Source organism: Eufriesea mexicana, unplaced genomic scaffold (assembly GCF_001483705.2).
Source record: "Eufriesea mexicana isolate 0111107269 unplaced genomic scaffold, ASM148370v2 scaffold657, whole genome shotgun sequence".
Lineage (NCBI taxonomy): Eukaryota > Metazoa > Arthropoda > Insecta > Hymenoptera > Apidae > Eufriesea > Eufriesea mexicana.
Window position 1 is genome coordinate 342,471 of NW_016908821.1, and position 16,133 is coordinate 358,603.

A 16,133-nucleotide genomic window follows, 5' to 3' on the forward strand; every position below is an offset into this window, starting at 1 on the left:
ATGATTGACGATGTGATTTTGGAAAGTTTAAGGAAATCGTCGTTTCCTTGATTAAAGGAAATATGCAAAGTTTTCTTTCAAAAGATGTAGATATTGTAATTTTCCTTGATAATAAGTTAGTAAAAATGTATGAAAAATATTCCCAGAATTGTTATGATTCGAGAAAGAAACTAGAAGAGTAAAAATACATTTACCCACATTATCGACGAGTGATAATTCAGAAAATATTTTCTACCTTATCATTGAATCGTAAAATAAGATAGTGAATAAATATTTGTTTAGTTTTAGCCATCATCACGTATTCTTTTACCCATCGCTGGAAAGCATCTCTTTTTAACTTATCGATTTAATATAAAGAAGGAAATTGTAGTTTTACTAGCGTAGTTCACGGTCTATAGATTGTTCCACGGATGATTCATTTGTAGTTTTTTTTTTAATGAACAAGCGGGTATTGTTAAAAATCATGATTTTAACAATTATAACAAAATTGGAGAAGCTTTGTAATTATATTCGATTCAATTCTTCCGCTCCTTACTTTACTACTTGCCGAAAATATCTATGCACGCTGCCTACCTGTTTTACCCACTATCCATTAATACGTACTATTGTGCTATTTATGTCTGATTTTATTACTTTAAACTACACTCGTGTACTACGTGTGCAAAAATCTAGATTCGCAAACACTTAAACACGTTAGTAATACATTAATAATTTGTACATTTTATTTGTAATTTTCAATACGTCTTATGAGAATTAGTGAACGGAAAGCAGTCGAATTTTTATGATGTTATTTGCGAACGATAAATCGCATGTCTTTTATTTGTCTAGCCTCAACATATCGTAGGATAAAAGATTCAAAATGACATGCGTGATTGATTATATTAATTAAATGTCGTAACGAACATAGTGACAATACCATCACAATAATCATATACGCTACTATTTTTCTGTGGTCTACTTCGTAGTCTATTCTAAAATCAGTCACTTTATGTTACAACTCTCCCTCAATTCACACAGCACTTGTTTTACGCGAATCTCCTTTTTGTACGGTAAATTATATCACAATTTACTCGATAATTTTTATATGCGATCTTAATTTACACGGCCGAATCACGTTATCTAGTTAAAAGTTTTATACACAATTAACTACCAAGGTACATCGGTTGTTGATCAATAGCAAAGGTGGAAGAAAAGCCAAACCATCAAGATATGCTATGCAAACGGCTAGCTTCGCCTTATTACTGTCAGACTTTATTTACGCGATTTTCATTCGCGTAAAATAAATCTACCTAACCCAAACAAAACGGATACTCCATGTAAATTGAGGGACAAGAGTACTTTATCACTATGCTTCTCACTTGTATCTGCCCATAAGATGTTAAACCAAAGCATCAAGAGATACGTATAAAAATTTAATACAATACGTGGCTTTAGTCTCTTGTCTATTTCTATCTCGTACATAGTAGTGGAAGACTAAATGATGTGAGGGGCCTCTTTAGTGAACAGATCTGCGAGTTACATGATTTAAAGCTCCCTTCTATAATATAAAACCTATCAATTATTTGATTAGAGTAGAGTCAAAACTTGTTTACTTTGTTAAAAACAATATGGTGGACAAGGTATACAGGCAATGAAGAAGGATATAATCACATGATATAATCTGGACAATTAATATTACTCTTTAAACATGAGACTTTAAAAAGTTGTATAGAGCTAAATGTTATGAATATTTACATGAATTTTTCACTATAATTTTTGAAGATTATCAAAAAATTTTATTTTTTCGAATATTGTTGTAAAATATTTTTATTATAATTAAGAATCAAGTTTTAATAACTAATATTTCACAGTTGATACATTTGATGAATTATAATAGAGAGAAATGAAAATGCTTGGAAAATTCAATTATTGTAAAATACAATTACCATAACAAATATTGTCAATTGCTTACAAATATTAACATATACCACATTGTTTAAATAAATGAGCTGAATGACTCTTTACATTCAGCACAAAAATATAAATTTCACAATATACTAAACAAGTTACATTTTTGTATGAAATAAATACATACAATAAAAAATAATTAGTATTACATTATTATTCTACAACAATGTGTTCTGGAACAACTTTTGCAACTTTCCTAAATTCTTTTCTCAATGTTTTCGGACATTGCATCTGTGTCCAATTAATGGGTATCATGGCTACACCTATAACACAGGAATTATAGAAAACAGAAAATAAGGTTGTCTTAAATTACTTACCTTCTTCACTATGAGCTATCACTACACCTAATTCATTCTCTGCTGTACTTAAATGATAAGTATGTGCTTCAGTCATTGGCATCTAATTAATATAAGGAAACTATTCAAAATTTATGCCTTTATCAATAATAACATATTCTTTTATGCTTGAAATAAAGGATACAACTCTGGCAAGGATAATATCTCCAGGTCTGAAGCATTTATACATTTGAACATTATCTTTATCAATTGCATGTACATCTTCTTTTTTTAAAACACCTCGATAAGGTCTTGTCAACACAATATCACCAATACATTTTATACTACATTTACAAAATCTTTGATTAACAATAATAACCATAGCTGTTACAATATCACCAGGTGCAGGAACAATACTTTGCTCTGTTATACCATGAACTTCTATAGTACGAGTCTAAAATTCAAAATACTGTATAATTAACCTATGTTACCTATTAAATCAGTGTTATTTAAAGTATTTTTAATCCCTTGCTCACATTTTCCTTTTGTATTAAATTCACTACACCAGCAAGTTTTGAAAAAATATATCCTTGTTGCTCGTAAGTACCTGGTCCAGCAATATTAATTTTGTCGGAAATACATAACCTCTGTCCTATACAAAAGATATCTCATTTTCATTATTTAACTGTATAATTTTTTGTTATTAAACTGAAAGCATACCTGGTACACATACAATAATATCTTTATTTTTGTTCATGTTTTTGTACAATTATATAAAATTTATGTTGTCATTTGGTCATAAACAATAAACATTAAGTATTTGTATACAATTCGAAGGCTTGTTACGTATTCACTGAAAATAATACAGAATATATAATTCAAAATATAGTAAATTGTATTAAATTATATAACAGCCGAATCTAGCACTAATTATGATGGCAATGATTAATGCGAGATTAATGCTTATGTGAGAATCAGGAGTTGGGAGGTTTATTTTAATCATGGAATCTTGTACTTGAGATTATAATTAGTATCACTTTGTAAAAAATTATACTAATATAACATATATTATTTTTTATTAGATATGTATAGTTGATCGCATCCTTATTAATAGAATAAGTTGGGTTAAGTATATCAAAATCAAACTTTTGCATTGTTACTATTTTTACTTTCATTACAGTTGGTACTAGAATTGATTATGACGGTTCATTTGGTAAGTAAGAAACGGAGCATTTAATGAAATAAAAATGTAAATTGCTCAATTTCTATATTTATTAAAATATTATACAATTCAATACAATATACAAAAAATAATACGATAACAATACTTTTATATGCACGTAAATCAAAATAATTAAAATTCTTTTCTTTTTAATTTATAATTAAAAAACATACGTAAAATATACTTTTAAAGATGAATTTATGAAAACACTTGGATATAATAATAAAGGCAGAATTAATTACAGTTTCTTCTGTGAAATATTATTACGTATTTCTTACCTCCTTTAGTTTATAAATTAATTGTATATACGTTTAAATACTTATGGCAAAAATTTTATGGTAAAATTTGAATATAAATATTGTAGATTATTTTAATTTTGATAATTTTTATTAAATTTCAAAGCAAATTGATGTAAATTAAATTTATCGATATTAGAAAATAAAAAATTCTTTAAAATACAAATTTACGATTGTTGGTAACATCAAATACAATATTATTGCAGCAAGTCTGAATTACAGTAAGATATAAACTTGCCAACCAACATTATCATTTAGGTTCAATAAAGACGTACGAGAATGTTTTAAGGAATTCTTATATTGATTTAAAAAATATTTTTAAAATATAAAATAAGCCTATACAAATTTTAACAATTATTAATTTAAGAATGACTGATGAACGAAATTTTCGTTCATCTTATTACGAAAAGGTATGGATTTTTATGTAAAATATTTATATTAATTCATTTCCTATTATTTATAATAATTTATAACCTAAATGTAGTTTATAATCCATTTATATATAATAAATAACGAATTAATAAGAACATGCCATTAATCAGTTATATGATCAAAATATAGGTAGGATTTCGTAGTGTTGAAGAAAAAAGATCTTTGGAGATATTACTTAAAGAACGTCCGTTTGATAAAGCAAAACTAAAACAATTTTGCTTACGGTTCACAGTTCCTACTATATATAGAAATTTTCTTTGGAAAGTATTATTAGATGTAATACCAGTTTACATAGAGAGTCATGATTTTATAATAAATCAAAGAAAAGCAGAATTTTGTGACCTACAGAAAGCCTTAAAGGTTACAAAGATTTTGGATGAGTACACAAAACCTTATTTAATGTTTCTTACTATGTGGTTATTGCGTACTAGGAGAGCAAAACTTGATATGAGTACTCAATTAGAAACTCCCTTACATAGGTCTTGCTTTATTTTGTTATTTCATTAAATATAACTATTAATTATGCTTTATTAAGTTATTGCACTTAATTATATTTGCCTTAGAGCTATGAGCAGAATGGCGGAAACATTATGGCATATTGTTGACATAGATTCATATGAAGAAAAGCTTGTAGACACCTATTGGATATTATGTGGCCTTTTAGATCAAGTACAAAAATTTCACAAGGAAGTCAGTAGATTGCAAGAATGCACTTGTACTTTGTTGGAAAGAGAAGATCCAGAATTGTACAAACATCTTGTTAAAATTGAAGCAATTCACAATATACCATATGATATTTGGTTTTGTTCATGCTTTGCAGGAACAATATCTAATGGTTCTATAGCAAAGTATATAATTTAGTATACTTAAAATAAAAAGTAAAGAATATATAATTATATGAAACTGATATTGTCTATTTGTTACAGAATATGGGATAAAATAGCTGTAGGTGCATATAGAATTTTAATCTTTGTCACTGTAGTTACCCTAACAACTTTGAGAAGACTTTTATTGAGATGTGAAAATACAGATAGTATTTTAGATACTATTTCTAATGTATGAAAATATTTATATACATTTATATGAAAATATTTATTTATATAGGTATGAAAACCAAAGAACATTGTTTCTAAATAAATATTTTTTTCTAGTTAACTGAAGAAACTTCTGAAGTAATTGTTAACAAAGCAATTGAATCTTGGCAACAGAGTGGTTCAACATTAACAACTATTTCACAAACTGTTTAAAAAATTATAGTGATTTTATAAACAAGATTGTATTGTTGAACAATTATATTGTAAATTATAATTTAGTTATTATCTAATTAGGAATATTTGATTCAATTTTTTTTTTTTAAATAGGTATAAATATTTATATATTTATAGGACACGTTTCCTTATATTTTAAAAATAATTATTTTTATTAATGCATCCATCATACATTGTACATATACAATTACTTACTTTATTGAGGTGTTAAGTCTTAAACTGGACTTTGTTTTTTTATGTTGTGATTCTTCTGTTTCTTTTACAATGTTATGTTACAACAATGTTAATGTACTCCAGTGTGTAAGAGCAAGTTTAATAAATAATCTTCAAATCAAGCAGAAACATAAAATTATTGCATGGTATATCTATATTCTCCAAGAAATCTGACAAAAATAATTTATTGTATATTTTCACAATTTGTATCAGATTTTTTATATCATTAAAATAGATACAATAATTTTGTCTTATTTCTTTATGTTGTGCAAATGTAATGGAATTTTATTTTATAATTTATCCTATCATTGATATAAAAAGAATATTAAACTTCGATATGCACAGCACTTTTTCAATATCAGAATGATTCCAAATAATGGAATAGTATTGACAAAATTACAATTTCGTATAAATTGATTATCCTTTCTTTTGAATCTTTACAAAAGAAATCAATATATTCCGACTTATTTACATATTTCCTGATTTAAAAGATAGGATTCTTGGAGAAAAGTGAGATCATACAAAATTTTATTTCTTGCTCACGCATTGCACCATAATTTCATGAGTTCCTACTGTTTTCTAATATTACAACTTTTGAATAGAATTTCTGCTACTAGTCGTTCTTTGGTTTTTGGGATTTGAGCATCCTCTTTTATCATTAATTACCTTGTAACAAGTGATTTCGATACATTTGTGGAAACTATATAAAATTATGAACAACAAAGTTCATTTCAAGTATCTTAAAGAAATCTTACATTTTTTTTAAAAAACAATCGTAGCAGTGTGCAGAGATTCTAATACAAAGTTAGAATTTATTCTAAATAATATTGGCAGATTTCAATTTAGAAAGTTATGTAGGCTATGGCAATGCACATATAATTCTGCAAATACTAATTTTTTTCATAAAGTACAAGTAAAATGCACAAATACACTACACTATTGTATTTTGTTGACATCAATGACTCCAATTTATAACATGCACATTTTAACGTTTGTGGAATGCCCATAGGCATTATATTAATAATATTCATAATATTCTCGACCAGAATCTATCATTGCCTTCAAACGACACAGTATAATTTTATATAAATTTTTTTTTTCTTTCTGATTAAGGCCATTGAATTTATTCTGTTGATGTCTAATTATTAAAATAAATATTTTATGCAAAGAAAGAAATAGTTAACATACTTTACAAATATCAACTAATTCTTACTAGGTATTATATGCAACTGAAAACTTATTTTCTATGTTAGCTATGTAAAATTTCATTTACAATGGCTTTTCATTCTTTTTATGACTATTGCACTCTTCTTTCTTTGTTAATTTAAAGGTATGCTTAGAACAAAGGAATGCATGAAAAATAAAACAAAATACATTTGCAAATAAATAAGATTTTGTTTGCTAAAGATAATTCACAAAAATACCATAGAAAATATCCTAAACTGAAGAACCATGAAACAGGTGATCAAAGTAACAGGTGCTCTTGTCTAAGTCAAAAAAGGAAAACTGTTGCTTCTATGATTCTAACAAGCAGTAAATAATGCACATGATAAAAAATGGATTTTACATAAAAAGTTACATAGCTTCTTTCGTTATAAGTCTAGTAAAAATACTGGTTACAACTTTCATTCGTTTTACCATATTATGCATTGGCAGGCTACACAAACCAGGAGTCACTGATAAATGAATCAAGGTATTCAGTGCTTGACTTGATACAAGTTGATATTAAAATCCTTTCTTTTTTCTTATTTTTGGAGAAAATGAAATTTTAGCATTTTATATAACAAAATACCTAAAAAGATCGAACTTAAAGCTCAGCACAACCTAAATATCATCAAAACAAGCACTGCTCATAAAAACTTCTCATAACCTAAACACTAATTGGATTGATAGTCCTAAGATCAAGTTATTGACTTAAAGACATAATATAATACAATATAGACAGCTCTATTAAAGTCCTTGTGTAATAGGTGCACTTGATAGTAACCGTTTCTCTAAATATAGAGTTTTGTCACAAGGGTATATGTCCCCCTTCTTTTCTGTGGTTTGTCTTAATTTGCACAATAGCTATAGAGCAGCAGAGTTGCAATTGTCGACTAGAGGTGACAGCGGTCCAATTTTTCCTTTCCCGCTTCCCAATTTGTCACCCTCATAATGTACATCCAAAGATAAACCTTAAATTGTAACAAAACTTAACATAGCTATGTATATGGAAACATGTGTACAGTGTATGCAACATATAATCAATTTTGAACATTACATATGTGTTATATAAAATATAGATGTATTTTAATTACAATGATATCTATAGACAATAATTTTCGAATAAGTAATCACATTTTTATCTGGTTAAGCATTTGTGAAATCGGTTCTTGCTAGTCGTATTTAATGAGTCAGTGATAATTTGTGTTTTATGTGCCTTGTAATATGAAGTCTTACGTGACTGATTACAAACAAAAATGATAATTTTCCAATTATACATATTTAACTGTAGATATACTCAAATGTAATTCATGTAAAACAGTATTTGAATTCACTTTTATAGGAAAAAAAATCTATTTTAAAAAAAAAAAAAAGAAAAAATGAATTAATCACAAATCTATTTTGGGATTACTTATCTGAAAATTATCGTAATACTTTTCGTTTTATAATACTAATATAGTAATTTTTATATTCAACTATACTATTGTCCAACTGCTATTATTATCCAAACTAATTTAAAATAAAACCCACCACCAAAAATACATCTGAATTTTAACATAACTGACAGCCTTTAACGTACATTTCTGATATGCGTATTTACCGGAGGGCCTCCGGGAGGTGGATGGATGATGTAATGGACCTGTTGGTATTGTGTTTGATTCGGGTATAAATGCAGCTACTAGTAATGCACATATCACAAGTAATGCACCAAACACAAATGGTGGTCCTGGTACAAGCTAAAAATATAAATTTCTTTGCAATACTTATATCAATTCAATTATAATCATATCATTGATAATCAGACACTAACAAAAATTTATCAAATTTATTTTTCTCATAATTAAACTAACCTGAGTTACTACTTGTGGCATAATATCAAGGTGTTGCGTGGCAGTTCCTGTTTTATTATTTTCATCTAATGGAGATGGTTTTGCAGGAAGGGAAGGAGAATTGTCATTGAGATCAACACGAAAAAGATAAAAGATCACTCCAAACATTGCTGGCCCAAGACCATTACATAATCCACGCATTCCAGTTACCATGCCTTGTACCAAACCTTGCTTATCAGCATCAGAATGCATGGATATGAATGCAGAAATTGCAGGATATGTAATACTTGACACAGCAGCAAGTACTCCAGCTGCCCACATCATCCTTAAAAATACATAAATATTTAATAGAATTTATAAAATTCTTTTTTCTTAGAAACAAATTACCTCTAAATCTCATAAAATCAAATTGCAGTAAAATACAAGTAAAATGTTTTTCTTAAATCTTACTTAAAATATTATAAACTTGGAAACATAAATAGAAAAACATTACCATGTTTGTGAACCAAAGCCAAACCACATAAGTTGTAACATCTCAAATAAAAGGCCTAACATTATAGTATGTTTACTGCCAAGTGACCTTATCAAAGGACCTAAGAGACTTTGAGCTCCGACACTTAAAACTCCCACAACTGCAATAAAGATTGCTACCATCAAAGCAGTAAATCCCATAACCTTAGTCAAGTAGACAAATATACAACTATACTGTCCTGCTTCAGGAAGATAGCTCAGGAACACAGTAATACACAACATTAAGATAGTGTGATCTTTGCCAACCTGAAATCCCAGAATTACATTTGCCATATAATCAAATGTCATAATTACACACATATTTTCTGTGTATTATTAATTTAGATATTTTATTGAAAATGAAAGACAAGAACTTCTAATAATCAAAACATATCTACTTTTACACAGTCACTAATTTGGATTGATTTAAAGTACATACACACTTCTTTACATAGAATATTGCAAATTACTTACTTTTCCAAGATAAGCAAAGGGGTCTGCCTGCTCCCAAGATATAGGTGCTGGTGGACGAGCTTTTTCAGGCAAACTTTCAGGTACAGCCACTAATATAAAAAACACATCCAGTACTGCAATAGCAGTTGCTAATGCAACTACAAGATTTTCTCCATACACTTTCATAATATAGTCTCCTAATGCTGGACTTATTACCATACTTGCAGCAAAAGTTGCTGATACCTAATATAATACATTTATGAAAAAAAGTATGTTACAAATTATATAAAAAAATTGTCCAATACAATTAATAGTAAAGTACTTACCATACCATATGCTGGAGACCTTTGATGTTCTTCAGTAACATCAGCGACATATGCAAACACCACTGAAAATGTGCAAGCAAAGACACCACTGATGGAGATCATAGCAAAGAACCACCATGTATTAATGCTCATTAGAGGAATCGGCGCACATGTGAAGGCTACTGTGATAAGTAGAAAGAATTTTCGACCCCACACATCAGACAAAGCACCAATCAAAGGTGCCGAAAGAAATGACAAGATTCCTTTAATGCCCATTATCAAACCATTCATCAGGAACGTATGATTTGGAAATGTGATATTTAATACAGAGATAACAGGCATGGTTAATAAACCCCATGCAAAAAATTCCAAAAATATTACAACCAGAGCATGGTACACACTTGCCTCTCCAATACCGGAACTCTGTAAAACAAAAATAATAAAATATGTAAATTTGTTCATTATATACTATTAACATATACACAGTTCATAAGCAGCCATGATATCTATTTGCTATACCCAGTAAATATGAAACAGTGAAACAATAATGTTTATAGAAGTACAAGAATATCAGAAGTTTCTTTGACTTTATCAAGAACTATAAGCACTTTGCAAATTGTGACAGCTGACCTTAAGATTTCTGTAGCATTGCTGAGCAAATGTAAGAGGAGGTGTGAGTTTAGCAATAGCATGTTCTTGGCTGTTGTGAATTTCAGAACAAGAGGGGCCCAGGCCCTCTGCTCCATCTTTTGCCCCAGGGGGCATGACCCCTAAGAAGTGCTACTATATATATTTCTTTCCATACTTATGATCCTATCAATTTTTCATTTATCAGTTGTTCAGATCCATATAATACTGTAATGAATAACCTTGACTTAGCATTATATCAATTTTGTATTTTCAAATATTCAACCTCATCTTCATTAATGGTCACATATCATTACTATATTCTTCTTAATTACATTTACATATTAACATCAATACAGAGATTTATTTTTGTTACTTTGTCTTGAGAATATTTTTCTGATATATTTAATGTTTAATTTCACATAGATATACACATATTTATACATATATATATATATATATACGCACATGAATATATATATGTACACATATATGTATCTCTCATTATATCGCATATGTATATATAATTTTGTCCAATAAACTACAATCTTTGCATATTCCTATGGTTTATATCGATTATATTATTCTTAATTGTATATATAAAATAACTGAATTATTAATTGCAACAAGCTTCTTTCTTATTTTCCAATACTAATCTCTTATTAATATAATTTGTGCCATTAGGAAAAAAAAATAAATAATAATTGTATTAGAAATACAAAGTTTTATATAATTTCATGAATATTCTTTATTATCATTATTTTTACTTTTCATCAATTTTCATATATATCTTCCATCAAAACAAAGCACATTTCCATTTTTTATTTCTCTCTTTACATTTCTCAGCAATATAAAGACAAAAGATCTTTTACGTACATAAAATATTGTGTCAAAACCATTATTATCGAACAAAATATTTGTGTGACCATTTTAAAAATATACTTTTCTGTCTATGAACAGTTTTCTAAACATTCTGAAATTTTTATCACATATTGTAGTCTGCAACTGTTAAGGGCAGTTTGTTTAAGAAGCACTACATTGTTAACAGATAATAGTGTAAGAAATTTCGTGGAATTCTTTCCTTTTATGTAGTGCCATTTGAATATTTATCTTTAAACCGTTCTCCTTCCTTAGGAAAACCTGTCACGTTCCTGTTATACATAATTCCGTTTGTATTTGACGGTATTGCGACAAGATTCAAAAAAAAACTATTATTCAGTATAACGTCATGCAGTTCTCGTAACATCGAAAGTAGTTCTTTGAAGTAGATTTTCTAAAAAAATTTTTCATAAAACTCATACATCAAAATGTAGTATTGAAGTAATTAATAAATGGTACAATTGGTAATAAAAACTGATACATCGGGTGGAATGATTTGAACTGCATTTAATGTTTTTCGATGTCATAACGTATTGTCAACACCCCTTGATTAACATTCTTGAGATCACATGTTTATTTAATAATTTTTTGACTTTTTCACCATCCACTCTTGTTTTTTTTAATGCAACCATCAGAAATTTTAAAGAAAAACCCGATCACTGCATTGCAACTCTACCACCAAACCCCCCACTTTTTATGACACTAGCTGTAGTTATTTCGTCATAACTTTAGATTGAATCTAACCTAAAATTTTAGTAACGAAGCAACATTGTATTTGTCATATATTTATAATACATTTAAACGAAAAATTTATCAGTTTTATGAGTATTTTATATAATTATTTTTCTTGTTATTTCTTGTCATTTCGTATTCAAAAAGATTACTTTTTATCAATTATGTACATGTTGTTGGCAGCTGATCAATATGCGCAAGTACGATATTATTCGAAGGACCTGTATATATATAATATTACTATAATGAAAAAGAAATCAACAATTTAATGCAATTTTAATAAAAAGTAACGATATTTCTATGAACCAGAGTAAAATATGTTTATTTTCACAAACATGCTGCTTATGTTTTTTTTAATAAATCATAATTATAATAATATATTGTATTTCCATTATTAACAATTTAAAATGTTTTAATTTTAATAACTATAATAGTTTAATAACATCAACATCTTTTATACTCATAATTAAAATGTATATCTTTAAGTTGATTCATGACTTATTAATGTAAACTGTAAAAATTTATAAGTTATATTATTTCTATAGTTATATGCTTATGTATGTATGTTCATTTTTCCCTCTATTTCAAAATTAAGTACTTAATCACTTATTTTTTCTAAGTTATATGCTTATTATATTGAAATACATTTTTAAGTTAATGCTTCAGTAACAACGATAAAAAGTAAAATAAATAAAATATTTACGGTAATAATTTTCCATAAATTTTATAATGCATAATTTATATTCTTTACATTATAAATAGTAATTTTCGAGCTCCTGATTTGATTAATTCTAATTGACTATAAAACTAAAAACAATAAAAAAATTAATGTAACAGATTCATTAATTTTTTTCACATACAAAATAACTTTGAATATTTTTTACAATAAAGTAAAAAATACTTGAAAGTATAATAACTATATTATATTTTATACATGACAAAATACTTTAAGCTGCTTCAAAAAAATTAAAATGAAACAAAGAAGCTGGTTGCAGGTTCTAAGTACCTCATTAATTAGAAAATATTAGGAATGAACAAAAGTCCAAATTGTTTAATACACATTATATTTAAATCTTAACAAGATTATTATTATATCATTGGATGTTACAATTGGCACTCTTTTGCTTAATTAAAAAATCATAGGAAATACAGGATCGAAACAAAGGCATATGTAATTAACCATTGTACTTTTAAACAATTCAAAACTGCCTATAGTAAACGTGTAAATTGTATTTTATAATAATCCTCTACATGAAAATGAATTTTAGTAACATATATATATAAAAATGAACAAAATATAGCCATGTGTACGTGTTAGAACTATAGTTATAATGTAATCACGCTAGAACTCACAATTTTCGTTCGATGAACGATCTCGGAAACAACTTAAACGATTCGAAATCGTGTTTTATATAAAAAAAACTTTTTAATTATTATTCACTATTATGCACTACGTGGTAGAAGATAAACACAGAGCAATCGTCGTTAGAGTTTGTCATGCACCGAATGAAAAATCATACTTACTTTCGATGCCAAATCAGAAAAAACATATATAGAAAGGATCAAGATGTAACTTAAAAATCTAGTATATATTAAACTGAATGTTCAGTACCGTAATAACCCCATCCTTAATAATGAATTTTCGGCTTCGTACGATCATGCCCACGACCTTCTTTGAGACCTTGGCGGGCATATTCACGCACTGCGCGCACAGATTCTTCCGTTTTTTCAGTTTCATTAATTCCTAAAAATTCGATGATATTGTGCGAGTCATTTTTCTGTGATATTCTCGCACGAACACAAAAAGCGTTATTAGCTTTAAATCTAGCCTTATAGTCGTATCTACATAATGCTACAATTCACTGTTAACCATGTCCGCAGACTACTACAGACTATCAGGTAAGTACAATATGTTTTATAAAGAATATAGAATCGAAATCGAATGTAGTTATTACTGAAATTGTATACGATAGAAGTGCCACCAGTAGTAACATAAGGGAACCTCATCGATGCATTCCTCTCTATGTTCACAGCAAGTTTCGGTTGCATATAACGCATAGTCTCCTATCGAGATATGTGCGTGAAAAAATAGTTACTTAATGCTTGATAAAATGTTTTTAGAAGTTTTAATGTGACTTTATATCATAAAAATTATGGAAGTCTAAATTCAAATAATTTTACGCTCTGTTTTAAATATCCATGATGGTTGTGTATTCTTTTGCATGTGTATAGAACGCAATTTCTATTTCCAAGTTGGTTACATTTTTCTGTGAATAAACTCTATTTCATCTTTAAATATTTTGATTTCTTACGTTGCTTGTGAAACAAATGAAACATTTTTGTAAAAAATTTGAAGCGAATGTGTGCATATTTGAAATGAATATATGCATATTACATCTAATTACTTAAATTAATCAAACTGTTTATAATTGTCAAGATAAGTTGAGTATAAAATAACTTCTTATTTAAACAAGTTTTAATATATGTATAATAAGTTAATTTGAAAAATAGTCAATTGATGTGTGTGTTAAAAAATAAAACCTACAAAATAATTTCCAACGAACTATAATCAGTGTTACATGATAACATATCGTGTTTTGTGTGTACGCGGCATAAATTTATAACTTGATCATTGTTAACGCATAGCACCGCAAGAGTGCGCGTTTATTCAGTGAAAAAAATGGTGGTTATTTGGGTGTAGTCGGGCGATTTTCTGCAACACAAATGTGAGTACCGGCTGACTAAGGAATTACGAGTGCTGTTTGTCAGTGCGTCGCGAAGCTAATATGACCGGGTCTATATCGGAGGTAATGAAATTATCGATAACCGTGCAAATATCTTACATTTCTATTCGAAATCGCGACTCTAAGTAGGTATTGTTGTTCACGCATCTCCGCATGACAAGTACTTGCGGTCTTCTCAATGTATTTTATCAGTCAAAAATCTGGGTAAAATTCTTGACGTTTTTAAAGAACGAAAAAATTTGTATTTATTCATATGTCTGGAAAGTATTTGCCGCGGAACAATGTGTAAAATATGCATTGACGCGATATTTTTGGGATAGATGTCACATTAACTTAGTGTCTTGACTATATGCGCGCGTACGAATGTGTGCATTTATTTGATTTGCGGTATACATGTGTGGTACTTCCTCTTCACCCCTTAATACGCAGTCGTTCCTGTGTGTAGCATGCAGTGCAACGGTGTGTCTGAAAGATACGTATATCACAGTATATACGTAAGACCTGCTACTTGCTATATACTGTCAACATTTTTCAAGTGACTGTTCCATGATGCTTGACAACATACTGCTATATTAACGAAGTAAATTTTTTTCCGCACTATGTTGGTTCTTTTTCATTAAACGTTGACATTTATCGCGATTATTTTGTTGAAAAATTGCAAAATATAAATTTTGATTTATTAACAAATAGTAGAATATATCGTACAAGATGTTTAATATATTTTAAGCACTAATTCTGAGATCGGTTGTCCTCACATTTATTGGCAGTAGACATGATCAACATTATGCTATTGATGTTGCTAAATTTATACAATCTGTACAGTACATAAACGTTTGTAAAACAGGAATTACTGTGCCACAAGGAGGACTTATACACATGCAATCTGTTCTCTGTAAAATAGATTGATTCAAGGTTTATTGATAGGATTCTATTTAGATCATGATGTTCTTCTATACTTCGAATTTTAATTTTCTTTTTTGAAAATAAAAAATTATTTTCGCTCATTTTCTGAATATATTCATTATAAAAATTATTTAAAAATTATTCGTTAATATAACATATGGTATGATAAAAAAATACATCATTTAACATAAATTTATCTTAATAAAAATAGTGGTTCATATTTAACGCAAATATTTAAAAAGTTACTAGTATTATTTAAAATAATAATGCATAATGACTAGTCAAATAAATATAT

The 16,133-nt window shown here is 28.0% G+C and overlaps 3 protein-coding genes across 7 annotated transcripts; 1 reads left to right on the plus strand and 2 right to left on the minus strand.

Annotated features, from left to right (window-relative positions):
- Positions 1-2,100: 2,100 nt before the first annotated feature.
- Positions 2,101-3,055, minus strand: Csl4 (exosome component 1 Csl4). The gene is made up of 5 exons (XM_017898336.1): positions 2,943-3,055; positions 2,759-2,874; positions 2,428-2,676; positions 2,265-2,346; positions 2,101-2,210 (listed from the first exon to the last, which is right to left on the minus strand). The coding sequence occupies exons 1-5, from the start codon at positions 2,977-2,979 to the stop codon at positions 2,101-2,103; spliced, it is 594 nt and encodes a 197-aa protein (XP_017753825.1). The 5' UTR covers positions 2,980-3,055.
- A 1,032-nt stretch (positions 3,056-4,087) lies between these two features.
- Positions 4,088-5,419, plus strand: TBC1d7 (TBC1 domain family member 7). Its single transcript, XM_017898242.1, has 5 exons — positions 4,088-4,150; positions 4,302-4,651; positions 4,736-5,020; positions 5,099-5,228; positions 5,324-5,419. The coding sequence occupies exons 1-5, from the start codon at positions 4,109-4,111 to the stop codon at positions 5,417-5,419; spliced, it is 903 nt and encodes a 300-aa protein (XP_017753731.1). The 5' UTR covers positions 4,088-4,108.
- Positions 5,420-7,134: 1,715 nt separating this feature from the next.
- On the minus strand, positions 7,135-14,078 carry LOC108546273 (hippocampus abundant transcript 1 protein). 5 transcript variants are annotated; one of them, XM_017898266.1, is made up of 8 exons: positions 13,804-14,078; positions 10,584-10,808; positions 9,975-10,376; positions 9,670-9,891; positions 9,179-9,462; positions 8,707-9,010; positions 8,457-8,592; positions 7,135-7,827 (listed from the first exon to the last, which is right to left on the minus strand). In XM_017898266.1, the coding sequence occupies exons 2-8, from the start codon at positions 10,716-10,718 to the stop codon at positions 7,721-7,723; spliced, it is 1,590 nt and encodes a 529-aa protein (XP_017753755.1). In that variant the 5' UTR covers positions 10,719-10,808; positions 13,804-14,078; the 3' UTR covers positions 7,135-7,720. The 5 variants fall into 5 exon arrangements, with proteins under 5 accessions (XP_017753755.1, XP_017753751.1, XP_017753752.1 ...); XM_017898262.1 differs by having other exon boundaries at positions 8,436-8,592; XM_017898263.1 differs by lacking the exon at positions 13,804-14,078 and adding an exon at positions 13,716-13,776 and having other exon boundaries at positions 8,436-8,592.
- Positions 14,079-16,133: the final 2,055 nt, after the last annotated feature.